Source organism: Pan troglodytes, chromosome 9, assembly GCF_028858775.2.
Source record: "Pan troglodytes isolate AG18354 chromosome 9, NHGRI_mPanTro3-v2.0_pri, whole genome shotgun sequence".
Taxonomy (NCBI): domain Eukaryota; kingdom Metazoa; phylum Chordata; class Mammalia; order Primates; family Hominidae; genus Pan; species Pan troglodytes.
Window position 1 is genome coordinate 22,348,909 of NC_072407.2, and position 15,295 is coordinate 22,364,203.

General features: G+C 40.4%; 1 protein-coding gene across 15 annotated transcripts in view; it reads right to left on the reverse strand.

Moving 5' to 3' along the window:
- HPS5 (HPS5 biogenesis of lysosomal organelles complex 2 subunit 2) overlaps window positions 1-15,295 on the reverse strand; it is a 43,946-nt gene that overhangs the window by 25,902 nt on the left and 2,749 nt on the right. For 7 of the 15 annotated variants that reach the window (XR_010147149.1, XR_010147150.1, XR_010147151.1 and 4 more), the window contains exons 2-8: window positions 13,259-13,415; window positions 7,400-7,510; window positions 6,871-6,935; window positions 6,225-6,417; window positions 4,431-4,564; window positions 1,643-1,855; window positions 928-999 (exon numbers count right to left, since the gene is read on the reverse strand). Coding sequence is in view for 12 of the 15 variants with exons in the window: in XM_009460040.5 (XP_009458315.1) it covers window positions 928-999; window positions 1,643-1,855; window positions 4,431-4,564; window positions 6,225-6,417; window positions 6,871-6,935; window positions 7,400-7,510; window positions 13,259-13,366 (896 nt within the window). In the remaining 3 variants the exon portion in view is untranslated. The remainder of the gene's footprint in view (window positions 1-927; window positions 1,000-1,642; window positions 1,856-4,430; window positions 4,565-6,224; window positions 6,418-6,870; window positions 6,936-7,399; window positions 7,511-13,258; window positions 13,416-15,295) is intronic. The other 8 variants (XM_063782827.1, XM_508314.7, XM_009460041.5 and 5 more) reach the window with 2 other exon arrangements.

The following is a 15,295-nucleotide window of genomic DNA, read 5'->3' on the forward strand; positions in this document are numbered from 1 at the left end:
ATGAGCCACACCCGGCCTTATAATTCACTTTTAAATACTTCAGTGTAGGAAGTATGACAAATACATGAACTGGTTTTTATCCTTACCCTTAGAGGCAATTAATTAACACTTCAATTATTTTTAAAAATCACAAAGAGTGGTTAGTTAGCCTTTGAAAGAACTGAATCAGGTGTTCACACTCCAGTGTACCATATAACAACTTCATACAACATTTGCTGAATTTGCATCAGAGATCTTGTTAACTAGCCTAAGGGATATCAGAAGTAATTTTTTATTGATGAAATAGAGTTCAAGATATTGGCTGGAAATCATACACTGGTACTCTTGCTCTTGCAGAACAAGGTGTAAGAATTGGCAGGTCCAGCAGTTTAACAACTTTTAGGGCAGCGCTTTGTGCTGGACTTTGCATCTAATCCAACTAGAAGGCTGGCTGAACTCTGACATTAGAATATGGCTGAAACTGCCTCCAGCAGATCCTTCATGCAAGCATTTGTCAGAGTACCTACAGGATAGAGAGCTGAAATTTCACCAAGCTTACAAGAACAAGTTCTACAACTATTTTTGTGCCTGCTTGCTAAAAAAACATACATCTGTGTGGCAGATTTTGATCTGGGACTTGCTTTCATTATAGCATCCCATTAGGTAGGGGAGGTTATGAGGAGGTTAGTAGAGCTATCTTAGCTCCAATTGTTAGAAGTTTCTTGGCAATTATAAACTCTCCAATTGGCTTGGAAAGAGAAGTGTATTTCTAGGATCTTTCCATTCCTTTTAGATACAGAACACTTCATGTAACGTAATTATTTCCTAACTTTCTAAAAGTAATTTAGTGCAAAAATAACCTTAAAAAACTACTTCTGAACAAGAAACAGAGATAAAAATCTAAGTATTCTTTTTTCCCCCCCAGAACAAAGGAAAGGAGAAACTTACCTAAGATGTAAGAGTTTGGGGAAAGACAAAGATTGGGAGGATCCAGCTGTATGATCATACTGAGGTTCTGATCTAGAAAGTAAACACATCTGTTAATGAGTTTATCTGTTAAAAGTATAACATAAAATTACACTTTTCCCAATATAGGGAAATTTTTGCCTCCAAAACAAATTCAAGAGCCTAACTGCATCTGCCCTTATTCGACTGACACTAATCATAGGAGAGGTAATTATCAAAGACTTCTTTGGTTTTTCTGAATCTTTTAATAAAAATAAAAATTCAACTTCACTCTGAAAAGATAGAATAAAATCTTTTTTTTTTTTTTTTTTTTGAGACGGAGTCTCGCTCTGTCGCCCAGGCTGGAGTGCAGTGGCACAATCTCAGCTCACTGCAAGCTCCACCTCCCTTCACACCATTCTCCTGCCTCAGCCTCCCGAGTAGCTGGGACTACAGGCATGCGCCACCACACCCAGCTAAATTTTGTTTGTATTTTTGGTAGAGACGGGGTTTCACCGCGTTAGCCAGGATGGTCTCCATCTCCTGACCTCATGATCCGCCTGCCACAGCCTCCCAAAGTGCTGGGATTACAGGCGTGTGCCAACGCGCCCGGCCAGGTATAATAAAATCTTTAACACAGATAGAATATCAGAGATTTTCACCGAACCTCTATATAGAAGCTCTTCAAACAATCCCAACCAGCCATACAAATCGTTACCTTAGAGTAATCACAGGGAGAGGTGGCAACGAGAGGAGTTTCTTGAACTGATGTGTACTTATAACTTCTCCATCAAAGTTCACTTCCCACATCCTAGAGCCTGGGCGAGCACAATATATCAGAGGTTGCTGGCCCCCAGAACATCTTCCAGGAAAGAAACAAGCTCCATATTCTCCATCTCTTTCCTTGTTTCCAATTTTCCAAAACTTTTCTCTAACATCCAGAAAGGAAGAGAAAGCAGATTTACTTACAAAAAAAAGTCAAAAACAACGGCACTACAAATCAGCATGGGCATAATAACTCCACTCACAATGCCTTCTCCTTCATTCATATTGCAATATACTGAAAAAAAACAATAGAATGGAAAGATCAAAATAGGATTCTGGCTCTGATTTGCCATTAGCTATTTCTATGACAGGAAGCAAATCATTTCATATTAGTACTCAGTTTATTATCCACAGAATAAGAGGCTCAGAATTAATGTAAAGGCCCCTTCCAAATCTAAAAGGTGAGTGCTACCAAACTATTTCGTACATCCTTGAATCCTACTAATTGCTTCTAAAGTCACTTTGTAAAATGTTCTTTGGACACTCCATGGAAGCTACTAATCTAGTTCTCCAACCCTGTCTCCAAGTCACTTCCTCACCACAAACACCCAATAAACTTACTTTTTCCTCAAAAACCCAGGTCCTTCTGAAACTCTGCACCTTGGAGCATTCTGTTCCCTTAGGATTACATGAGTTAGATATATAAAAGAGCTTAGTACACTGCCTGGGAACACGGAAGGTGATAATGATGAGGGAGATGTCTCTTCCTAAAAACTCCTGTTACTTACTCTCCATGATTCCATCATTCCTCCTCAGAAACTTTCCTTGATTCCCATATATGGAATTACACGCTTCCTATGCTTTGCTTTCATAGCACTTATGATATATGGCAATTATGTCTATTTAAACAGCAGATCATGACTTTTCAGGGCAAAGGACAATTCTTATTCCTCTTTGGTTGAATTCCCAGTGTGTAGCACAGTGTCAGGCCTACAAAAAGCACTCAATACATTATAGAGTTCCATAAACTCGATCTCTTTTATTGAAGAGTGATCTAATATGCTCTCTAGCATGAATTTACTAGATAACCTCAGATAATTCAATAACTACTTCTGTACTTAATTGCTTTATGAATAAAATATAACATTTGCTTTACTTTAAGAACATAGGTGTAAGAGTGCTTTGAAATGTATACAGAGCAGTACAGGAAGTAGTGGTTTTATTACTTATACTCCTTATTTGGGAAATAAAATATATTTCTTCATTTTATATTTTCTATGGTACCTAATACAGTGCTAAGGAGCTGGAGGAACATAATAAATGTTTGCTGAGTGAAAAATGTAATCAATTCATTATCATTTGTATACTCATTAACCTTACTTTCTATTATTTTTCAAACAATACGTCACAGGCACAAAGTTGAGTATTTTCACATATGCTAACTTAGTTAATCCTTAACACTAAATTTACATGAAACAAAGTCATATCTATCACTTTGGCTAGTCACTAGGAGTCTCAGCTTTAAAAAAAAAAACAAAGAAACAAAAAAAACCAAAAAACTGTTTGTTGGGAGGGAAAACAGGTTGAAACAAAAAGATTTTTTAACATAAGTATATATTTTATTATATTACACATGTCCCCAAAAGCTGAATTCTAGCTAACAGAAAGCACGTCTAAACATGTTATTTTTACAGGAGGTTCTATGATACTGTCATCCAACTTTAGTTATGAAATAGGTACACAGCGGTTGATTACACAATTCTCCCTTCTTTTGTGTAGGCTCAAAACTCTCCATGATAAATTTTTAAAAGGAGATGGTCCTGAGAAATATGATAGCTGCCAGGCCCAGTGAAAAAAAGAAATGGCCAGTGAAAATTTCCTTGCAGTGAGAATGGCTGAGAACTTTGGCACAGTGATGCATAATATTCATTTCCAGCTGTCTGCTATTCTGCTCTGGTATTTCACAGCTACCTCTAATGCACTCCTTTGCCATTCATTGGACCTCTGGCTCTATCTACCCTTGAGATTTTGATGAAATACTTATCTTCATAAAGCTCTTAATTATTCTTCATCCAATTTTACCCTTTAGTAAAATTCTATTAAAATAAAACAAATCCTGAAAACAACAAAACTCAAAGAAGACTTCCTGCTTCCCCATCTAAAAACAGGCCTTTAGCCTTCTCTCATGGCACTTAGAATATGTCTCACCAGCAACGGGCTCACGGAATACTTGTCTTAGTCACCCACTGGACTGTCTTAGACTCCTCTACCTCCTCTCTGCTCTCTAACATCAGCTTGCATACAACTGATTCCTTAACATCTGTATAGCCAGGGGCAGTGGTTCATGCCTATAATCCAAGCCCTTTGGGAGGCTGAGGCAGGAAGATTGCTTGAGCCCAGGAGTTCAAGACCAGCCTGGGTAACATGACAAAACCCAGTCTCTAAACAAAATACAAAAAATTAGCAGGGCATGGTGGCATGTGCCTATAGACCTAGCTACTTGAGAGGCTGAGGTAGGAGGATCGCTTGAGCCAGGGAGGTCAAGGCTGCAGTGAGCCATGATCACACCACTGCACTCCAGCCTGAGTGACAGAGTGAGACCCCATCTCAAAAAAAGAAAGAAAAGAAAAAGAAAAAAAAAATCTGTATAACTGATTGATGGGGCTTGGGGTAGATAACTTCTAAGTTCCTCCCAGTTCCAAAATTCTGCATTTCTGATGACTAATGGTTGGTCAATATACCTCTCAGTGTCACACAAGAAGGATCGAGTAAGTGAAGATATAAGTAGCCTTCCATCCAAATAATCTAACTGTACGACACAGGAGTCAACAGTTGTGATTGTCTGAACAGGAAACATCACAAAAGCAGCAGCTGCCTAAAAGGAATGTGAGAAAGAAATAAAGTTTATTTAATCATAACATACACATGCAATCTCTTCCTCTTTACCTTGTAAATGAAAATAACTTGAATAGCAAAATAAAATTTTCAAATAAGCCAAAACTTAATTTGCTTGTAAGGATATCAAAGTTTTAGTCACTTAAAAGTTGTATTAAATAATCTCGTACGTAACTGCAGAAGAGATTTCTCAAGGATCTGTTTGTGATTATCTAATCTTAGAGGTTAGAATGAAAAAGATGAAGCAAGGTTTAGAACATGTTAGTCAGGCATGGTAGCACACATCCATAATCCCAGCTACTCGGGAGGCTGAGGCAGAAGAACTGCTTGAGCCTAGGAGCTTGAGGCTGCAGTGAGCTAAGATCATGCTACTATATGCCAGCCTGGGCAACAGAGGAAGAACCTGTCTCTTGATAAATAAAGTTTTGGAGTATGTGAAAGAATTTTTCACCTGTAGATAGTACTTCTCCCTTTTAGAAAAAGACAAAATAAGTTTACTAGGGTTTCTATATTTTAGGTCCAAAATATGTTAAGAATCAATTGATAACTTTGATAGGTCATGACGGCAAACCAGAAAAATATTCTGATGTGTTCATTAAAATAAAATAATTTAGCCAATAGCCAGGTGCAGTGGCTCATGTTTGTAATCCCAGCACTTTGCGAGGGCAAGGTGATTGGATCACTTGAGCCCAGGAGTCTGAGACCAGCCTGGGCAACATGGCGAAACCCTGTCTCTACAAAAGTTTTTAAAAATTAGCCAGGCGTGGTGATGCATGCCAGTAGTCCCAGCTACTCAGGAGGTTTGAGGTGGGAGGATTGCTTCAGCCCGGGCAATCAAGACTGCAGTGAGCCATGATCTCACCACTGTACTTCTGCCTGAGTGACAGAGCAAGAACCTGTCTCAAAATAAAATAAAATAAAATAAATTTAGCCAATAGTAGTTAGAGCCCTTCTTTTCTGCCAGGATCCTAAATAGAAATAAGCCAATGCGAGACAAATCCCTCTACTTCTGATGTAATGGCCGTGGAGGAGCAGGACAATGACAAGCTGGTCTATTCTGTCTTAATGACAGACTGGAGCATTCTGTAACCTGAGTCTCAACCCTTCTACTCAGCAATAACTGCAGCAAGAAGCCTGAGGACCTGCAGAGCAGAGCAAAGGCAGAAGGTGTCTTCAAGATTCCATTCAAAATAAGTTATATCCATCCTGATAAAAAATATTCCTAGACCTATGAGTTTCTTCTACACAAGAAGCAGAGAAGACCAGAAGCCTGGGCAATTGGTGTCATTTCTATGTTTGTCACTTTATTCACACCAATAATAAATAGATATCTTTTCTTTCTTAATAGCCTTATACTAAAGAATGCTTTAAATGAGCCATGCAGGTGAATCAGGAAGGACTGCAATAGATAATGTGCAAAGTACTGAAGTTAGTTCACAAAAGCCATTCTGTAACGGTATTGAGCTAACAGGCCACCACGTGTACTATATAAAAACAGGTCTCCTCAAAATCTCCAGGTTTGGACTCCGGATTAGTCTCCCAAGAAATACAGTAGATAAAATCACATCCTTTAATTGGAAGTTTTATAAGACAACACCTTGTATCTCACTACATACACAAAGAATGGGACTGCTTCTCACCTTTGCTTGTTTAGAAGTATTGAGTTTGATAGCAGAAACCTTCCCAGCATGATCACCTACAAAAACTCTAAGAATAGCTGTATCCCAGCAGAGAGCTGTGACTCTTCGGCCTTTGTGTTCTGAAGACACATACATTTGTTCCGGTTTCCCACGACGCTCTTGATTTAATTCCCAAACAACCACAAGACCTTGACTGCAAGAATTGAGTCACAGAGGCAAACGTGGCAACGGTGAACAAGGTACTATTTTGTTGCATCACAGTATCAACTATATCTAATACATATGCAACTCTTGTTCTTCAGAAAAGAGGAAGTATTATAAAAAGTCAAGCTATTAATTTCCTTGTTTTAGTCACCAAACCAGTTTAATAGGAGAAGTTAAATGATCTCAATTATCTCTGTTCCCTTTGTCTTTTAAGGCCTTTGAAATGTTGTAACCTTAAATTAGCATTTTCTACAAATACTAGGATGACCAGCTGTCCATTCTGGTTTGCTGGGTACTGAGAGATTTCCTGAGACACAGGAGTTTCATTGTTAAAACTGGGACAATCCTAGGCAAACCAGGATGGTTGGTCACCCTAACAAACACATGTGTCAATTTAAAATGCATTTGAAAAAGGACAGATAGTTTTGGAACAGATTCTTACCTGGTAGCTACAGCAACATAATCATCATCATGTAAACAACAGGCGACTTGAGAAATTGCACCTTCCTAGAGCACAAAAGAAAAAACATTTTTTAAATCTCAAGTTTTACATTATTATTATTTTATTTTTATTTTTATTTTTTTTGAGACTGAGTCTCGCTCTGTTGCCCAGGCTGGGGAGCAATGGTGCGATCTCGGCTCACTGCAACCTCCACTTCCTGGGTTCAAGCGATTCTCCTGCCTCCGCCTCCCAAGTAGCTGGGATTACAGGCACTCACCACCACGCCCAGCTAATTTTTGTGTTTTTAGTAGAGACGGGGTTTCACCATGTTGGCCAGGCTGGTCTCCAACTCCTGACCTCAGGTAATCCATCCGCCTTGGCCTCCCAAAATGCTGGGATTACAGGCGTGAGACACCGCACCAAGCCAAGTTCTACATTCTTTTATTCCAAATGATTATTTATATTGGAGAAATTTGCATTTATGAAAGAGACTCCAAATGGTGTATGACAGAGCTGCCCTTAATCTTACCCTGTGTGAAAGAAAAAGCCTGTGCTTCCAGCCTTCTTTCTGAATGAGATGCAGTCCTCCTCCTGAACTGCCCAAAGCCAACCATTTCCGAGACACAGCTATGCTCGTGCACTAAAAACATGTGAAGAGAAGTGTGAGATAATCACAGCTACTTAACCAAATAGACTATCCACTGAAAATAAATACTGAGGATTTATGCATCAGGCTCCTTCCCTCACTTTACCCTCTGCCCATATGGACACAATATGACACTTATTCTCTAATTCTAGAATAGTAAAAAATACTGAAGAAAGAACATTTTGTTATTAAACTTCTAAATGAATCTCACAAAGGCTGAATAGGCTCCATTGTATGAGTAATTTTCCCTTGGCAAACGCTGGCTGTTAAGACTTCATATTTTGTGTAATTTGGCTAGGTCATTCCAATGCTGACTACAACAATGGAGGACCAAGGAAGTTACCAGAAGATAAAGCAACCAGGTTAAATATTCGTTCATTTAAATCATTTCTAATCTGTACAAACACCACAAAACATCCACAAGTCTTAGGGTAGGTGAGACTCCAGCAGAGAATGCAGTGGTCATGCCGTGCCCAATACCCCGTGGCAAAAGTTATTAGTTGATTGACTAAGAGACATTCCCAATCTTCTTCAATTTTGTTGCTTTTCACCACAGAAGTTGGAAAACCTAAATATTCACCTTCCCAGTTCCCTAGTTGCCAAGGGTTGTCATGTAACTCAATTCTAGCTAATAAGACCAAGGCTGCTGAGGCCTTGATGAAAGATGAAAGGCAGAGCCTGTAGAAAGCCTTTGCCCTTTGCCCCCACTTTCTTGAGATGTTAATGAGAACAGTAAGACTGGAGACAGGACACATATTGCAAAAGCAGCTAAAAGCTAACATATGTGCAATGGTAGAACAGGAAAAATGGGAGCCAGTTATATCATTGGGCCACTACACTAAACCCAGAACACTAACCTCCTATGAGATTATAAACATCTTTACCACGTAAGCTCCTATTAATATGTTACACCATACTGTAATTTGCAGCTGAAAAAATGTCTAATTGATATCAAGCCTCAAAATTGTTACTCATATTACTGTCTATCACTTCCTATTTTCCCTTTCCTCAGATGCTAGTATTTCCTTTAGGGCAGTAGCAAAAGTATAAAAATGAAATTACTTTGGTACTGGTTATGAAACTTTGTTTTTTACCACATCATTCCTGAGTTTAATCAAAATAACTCAGAGATTGAAGGAAGTACATAGTTCTTTGAATTCCAAGGACAATCAAAACACATACTTATTGAGGGAAAAAAAAAATAGCTCAGGGCAGTCTGAGCTATGTGAAGTATGCAGGCCCAGACAGAAATGAATATGAGATATCAGTCATGCACCCACTCTCTGCACCCATGCCTGGGGGCAATTGTTTAAAGTAATTTTGTCACTGACTAGCTGTCTCACCTGTTACCTTCATGTCACTGAAATCTGTGATACAAAGAACAATGTATAGCCAATCAATAGTTTTTGTTATTTTAATATGAGTTTTTGGTAAACAACTCAGAATCTGCCTCTTCTTTTCCTTTAAAAATCCACTTGGGCTGGACAAGGTGGCTCATGCCTATAATCCCAACATTTTGGGAGGCCAGGATGTCGAGACCAGCCTGGGCAACAGAATAAGACTCCAGCCCTAATTTAAACATTTTTATTTTTAAGAAATCCAGGCCAGGCACAGTGGCTCACGCCTGTAATCCCAACACTTTGGGAGGCCAAGGTGGGCGGATCACGAGGTTAGGAGATCGAGACCATCCTGGCCAATAAAGTGAAACCCCATCTCTACTAAAAATACAAAAATTGGCTGGGTGTGGCAGTGCGTGCCTGTAATCCCAGCTACTTGGGAGGCTGAGGCAGCAGAATCACTTGAACCCAGGAGGTGGAGGTTGCAGTGAGCCAAGATTGCGCCACTGAACTCCAGCCTGGTGACAGAGCTAGACTCCGTCTCAAAAAAAAAAAAAAAAAAGGCCGGGTGCGGTGGCTCATGCCTGTAATTCCAGCACTTTGGGAGGCCAAGGCAGAAGGACTCACTGAGCCCAGGAGTTTGAGACCAGCCACAGCAACATAATGAAACCCTATCTCTAAAAAATATATAAAAATTAGGCAGGCCATGTGGTGTGGTACATGCCTGTAGTCCCAGCTACTTGAGAGGCTGAGGCAAGAAGACTGCCTGACGCCAGTTCAAGGCTACAGTGCACTGCAGTGTGCTATGACTCAGCTATGATGCCTGTGAATAGCCACTGCACTCCAGCTTGGGCAACATAGTAAGACTGCATCCCCCCTCCCCCGACCAGCCGTCTCAAAAAATAATCCACCCAGCACTTTGGGAGGCCGAGGCGGGCGGATTACTTGAGGCCAGGTGTTCAAGACAAGCCTGGCCAACATGGCAAAACCCCGTCTCCACTAAAAATTCAAAAATCAGCCAGGCATGATGGTACACACCTGTAATCCTAGCCTCTCTGGTGGCTGAGGCATGAGAATCACTTGAACCCGGGAGGCAGAGTTTGCAGAGAGCTGAGATGGTGCCACTGTACTCCATCCTGGGCAACAGAGCAAGACTACATCTCAAAAATAAATAAATAAATAAATAAATAAATAAATAATCCACTTGTAACTGCTGCTAATCAAAGTGTATATTTAAAGCAACTTTTATCTATGTTCCCAGGTTGTAATCCTCAAGCTTGGCCCTAATAAACTGTCTGCTTATATTATTTTTGCCTTTGTCTGTTTTGTTTTCTGGGTTTTTTTTATTCCTTTTGAGATAGGGTCTTGCTGTGTCACCCAGGCTGGAATGCAGTGGAGCTATCACAGCTCACTGTAGCCTCAACCTCCCTGGCTCAAGCAATCCTCCCAACTCAGCCTTCTGAGTAGCTGGGACCACAGATACCCACCACCACGTCCAGCTGATTTTTGTATTTTTTGTAAAGATGGGGTTTTGCCATATTTCCCAAGCTGGTCTCAAACTCCTGAGCTCAACCAATCCTCCCACTTCCGCCTCCTAAATTGCTGGGATTACAGGCATGAGCCACCAAGCCAGGGCACTTGCCTCAGCTTCTTCCTCTTAGGTCGACATTCTGCCCAGAGCTAACTAACTTTTGCTTTTCTCCCTAAAACGAGGGTTACACCAGACTCCCTGTTTTGGAATGACCTTAGTATAACTACATGTTATTCAAAATGTAAAGGGGTTATTGGGGCTCAGCAACCAATACCCCAAAATAGGGAGCTTTGACATGCTGACAGTTCTTAGAAGCTGCCTCAAAACCAAAGTCCCTTTAACCTTGTCTCGTTTCCACCTCTCCACCAAGCACAGAGTGGGACTCTCTCCAGAGGAATTTCCTTATCTGACCAAGAAAGCTTCTTTCCAAAGTGGGCCAGGCTCAATGGCTCATGCCTGTAATCCCAGCACTTTGGGAGGAGGCAAGAGGATTGTCTGAGGCTAGGAGTTTGGGACGAGCCTGGCCAACATGGTGAAACTCTGTCTCTACGAAAAATACAAAAATTAGCCGGGCGTGGTGGCAGGTGCCTGTAATCCCAGCTACTCTGGAGGCTGAGGCACAAGACTCACTCGAACCCAGGAAGTGGAGGTTGCAGTAAGCCAAGATCGTGCCACTGCACTCCAGCCTAGGCAAGGGAGTGAAACTCTATCTTAAAAAAAAAAAAAAAATAGAAAGAAAGAAAGAAAGAAAGAAAGAAAAAGAAAGCTTCCTTCCAAAAGAAATGCAATTGTCCTAAACCCTTTCCCTAAGAATCTCATCAAATAACCAGGAAAAATCAACCACTAGAGAACAGACTGGGAGTCATCATCATGCCCAGATAGACTTTTCATTTATTCTTCTGAAGGTAGCTCCAAGAGTTTATCTGGGGGATTTTACCTGCATAAGTCAGATTGTTCCTATGCAGCTCCATCCCTCACCTTCCCATGTCTGCCTCCCACTTGCTAGGTCTATTCATTCTCCATAATGATTTATTGCCACTCAAAACAATCATCTACATTCTCCATATCCCCACTTCCCTATGAAAGAAGGTACACACAGCCAGGCATGGTGGCTCCCTCCTGTTATCCCAGTGCTTTAGGGAAGCCAAAGGCCAAGGCACATGATTGCTTGAGGCCAGGAGTTCGATGTTATCATGAGCTATGGTCTCACCACTGTACTCCAGCCTGGGCAACATAGCAAGACCCCATCTCTACAAAAACTTTAAAAATTAGCCTGGCATGGTATCGAGTATGTTTAGTCCCAGCTGCTCAGGAGGATGAGGCAGGAGAATTACTTGAACCCAGGAGTTTGAGGTTACAGTGAGCTAGGATCTCCCCATTGCACTTAGGCCTGAGCAACAGAGACAACCTGTTTCAAAAGAAGAAAAAAAAAGAAAGAAAAGAAAATAAGATTTTATATGCCTTTTCTCCTATTAATCTTATTTTTAGTAGCTGATTTTCAGCAAACCTTCAGAAGATGAAGAGACAGTTTTCTCTTGGTCTTTGTGAGATATACTCATTTATACCATTTTATTTTCAATCAAATATATTACTTTCTGAGAGAAGACAGCAAGAACACTAACGGGGAAAAATGAAGCAAATCGGTATCATGGTTTCCAGGGATGGTAAATTAGAATTCAAAAGATAGCTCAAAAAATAAATCAAGAAAGAGCTATGAAAATTATACCTCTACGTAAAGTGTCAACCTAAAAGGAAGAAGTTGAGGCCAAATTAACATTGACTTTATTTGGGCCAAGGTTGAGGATGCAGCCTAGGACAAACTTCCAAGTTGCCTTGGGGAATGCTCTGGAAAACAAGAAACTCAAGTTTTCAGAAGAGGCTGTTTGTCAGGAATTCTCATTGGCTTACAGCAATAACATTGATTAGTGATTGGCTATACACTTTTGAACTATGAAGTGTACTGCATTTTATCACTACTTGGTGTCAGTCAGTTAGTCTAGTGCCCACATAGGAAGTAGCTTCAAGAGGTAATTAATTAGCTCAAACAAAAGTGATAAAACCTGTAATCCCAGCACTTTGGGAGGCCGAGGCGGGCAGATCACGAGGTCAGGAGATCGAGACCATCCTGGCTAACATGGTGAAACCCCGTCTCTACTAAAAATACAAAAAATTAGCCAGACGTGGTGGCGGGCACATGTGGTCCCAGCTACTTGGGAGGCTGAGGCAGGAAAACGGTGTGAACCCGGGAGGCGGAGCATGCAGTGAGCTGAGATCACACCACTGTACTCCAGCCTGGGCAACAGAGCGAGACTCCGTCTCAAAAAAAAAAAGAGTGATAAGAGACTACTGTTTCATTCCAATGCTTCTCCGGGCCTGATAAATTTTTTTTTTTTTTTTTTGAGAGAGTCTTACTCTGTTGCCCAGGCTACAGTGCAGTGGCATGACCTCAACTCACTGCAACCTCCACCTCCCGGGTTCAAGTGATTCTCGTGCCTCAGCCTCCTGAGTACCTGGGATTACAGGTGCGTGCCACCTTGCCCAGCTAATTTTTGTATTTTTAGTAGAGACAGAGTTTCACCATGTTGGCCAGGCTGGTCTTGAACTCCTTGCCTCAAGTGATCCACCCACCTCAGCCTCCCAAAGTGCTGGAATTACAGGTGTGAGCCACCACGCCCAGCCTGGGCCTGATAATTTAAAGGGGCTCACACTCCTCAGATAAAAAGTTTATTTTCTTCTTTTTTTTCCCCCACAAAAGTATGACTAGGACAGGTAAGAACACCCAAGATTCCACAAAACGTTAAGGAACTGAAGGGTAGGGGCACAGTAACAGAGAGCACGTGAAAATGAAACTGATACAAGGATCAAGAAATTCACCTTTAGACGACTGGAGTCCAGCCGCAGGGCTGAGAGTAATGGATCCAGAGATTCAAACTCTGCAAGAACATGGCTGTAGGACTCTGGTATCACTGGCACAAAAGTCATTTAGCCAGAAAGCTGAAACTTGTTGAATGATAGATACAGTATTCCTCACCTGAATAAAATCCACAAAAATATAATTTAAGAAGCCCACCATTCATTTAACATGCATTTAACAAATATGTGGGGAACATAGAGAAACATGAGAAAGTCCCCACTATACAGGGACTTAGAAAGAAAACACATAAGGTAACATCGTATGCCACAGTGTGTTTACATTGTGTCATTCCCTGACTCTAAAACTCCCAGAGCAGCAGGTACGGATTCTCAGGGCCCTCCATAATCCTATCCCCCTGTATTATCTAACAGTGTGAGTAAACAGAATAGGCAGAGTAGGATTTAGGAAAATTGGCATATCACCCTGAGGCAAAACAGCAACCTTGCTGCTGCATTTCTATGAATACTAAATCTTCTGTCTTTAGAAGTCTCTCATTAAAACGCAATCTTCTGTAAAGGCCTCAACTTATTAACTGTTATCAGCAAACCCTACAGTTATCAGCTAACAATTTAACAGTGGTTTATAGGAATAGGCCACTAGACTTCTCTCTTCAACCGAGCAAGGGCTTAGTAAGTATGGTGAATGAATGAACAGATCTACTAAGTGAGAAGGTACAGGGAATTAGAGCACAAAGAAAAATAAGCGCTTCAACAAAAGAGACTAGATAGGACAGAATACGGATAAGAATACAAGGTAACAAATGCCAAATAACCAGTGAGGACTTTGTAAAGTAACACGAAAGTTTTTATGTGTTCACCTACTCTCAAATGCACTTTTTTGTCAACTTGCACCAATCTCCAGAAAAAAAGAAAAGAAAATTCTACTCATTAATTATAACTTTTCTCAATCACTTGTTACCTGCCAAATTTAGAAAGCAAATGAATACAACAGAAAAAGTCATGAACTGTTTATACATTCTTGTTGTTTGTTCATGCTTTACGTTTTTGACTTTTTTTCCAGAAACATATATATTCCATCACTCATTTATTCAACAAATTTGTACTGAGCACCCACCTACGTGCCAGACATTATTCTAGGTCCTGGAGATGATAAAGTTCTAACCCTCATAGAGCATACTTTCTAGTGGCAAAACGAAGACTATATTTTTTATTGCACACACATAACACAATCTTATTTTCTGCTAGTAACACTGTTCCTAATACACCTTGACCTCTGAAAGGAGAATGTTCAGGAAAAAAAAAAAAGAAAAAACACAGAAAGAAACTTTCACATGCCTGTACTCAAAATATTTGAGAATTATTGACCTAAGAAAACCTTCCCTCATTGTTTTCACTCATTCATTTCATTGAGTACCTAGTAAAGTACCAGGCACAGTGGTAAAAATAAGACAAGTTAAATAATTCCAGAAGTCAGTCAGTTTATAATACGGAGGAAAAGACAAATACCACACACACACACACACACACACACACACACACACACACACACATCTTATAAGGGAAACATAAGCAAACTGCTTTGTTAGAACTTTACAGGACAGAGGGATCACATTGAATCAAAGGGAACTGAAGAAAACGCTCTAAGGAAAGTAGTACTGATGCTGACTAGGCTTTTATCTCAAGGAAAAGGGAAAGGGTAGCAGGTAGGGTAGCAATAAGCAAATATATAGAGAAGAAAAAAATGCAGAATATACTAGAAGAATACAAATTTAGTCTTTGGTTGAAACAGGATACAAGTAACGGAATAATGAAAGATAAAGCTGGAATCTTAATTTGGGCCCAAGTTACAAAACACTTTGAATTTCAAACCAAAGAACCTGAACTTAACTTGGCAGGCAACAGAAAGGAATTGAAGAATTTGGTGTTGGGAGGTCACACAATTTCTGTAAAGTGCTGTGGGTGGTTAGATGCTAGAAAACAAAGACTTGAGAAAACGGGTGGGTGGTATGAAAATGAGGATAAAACATTTCAATTACT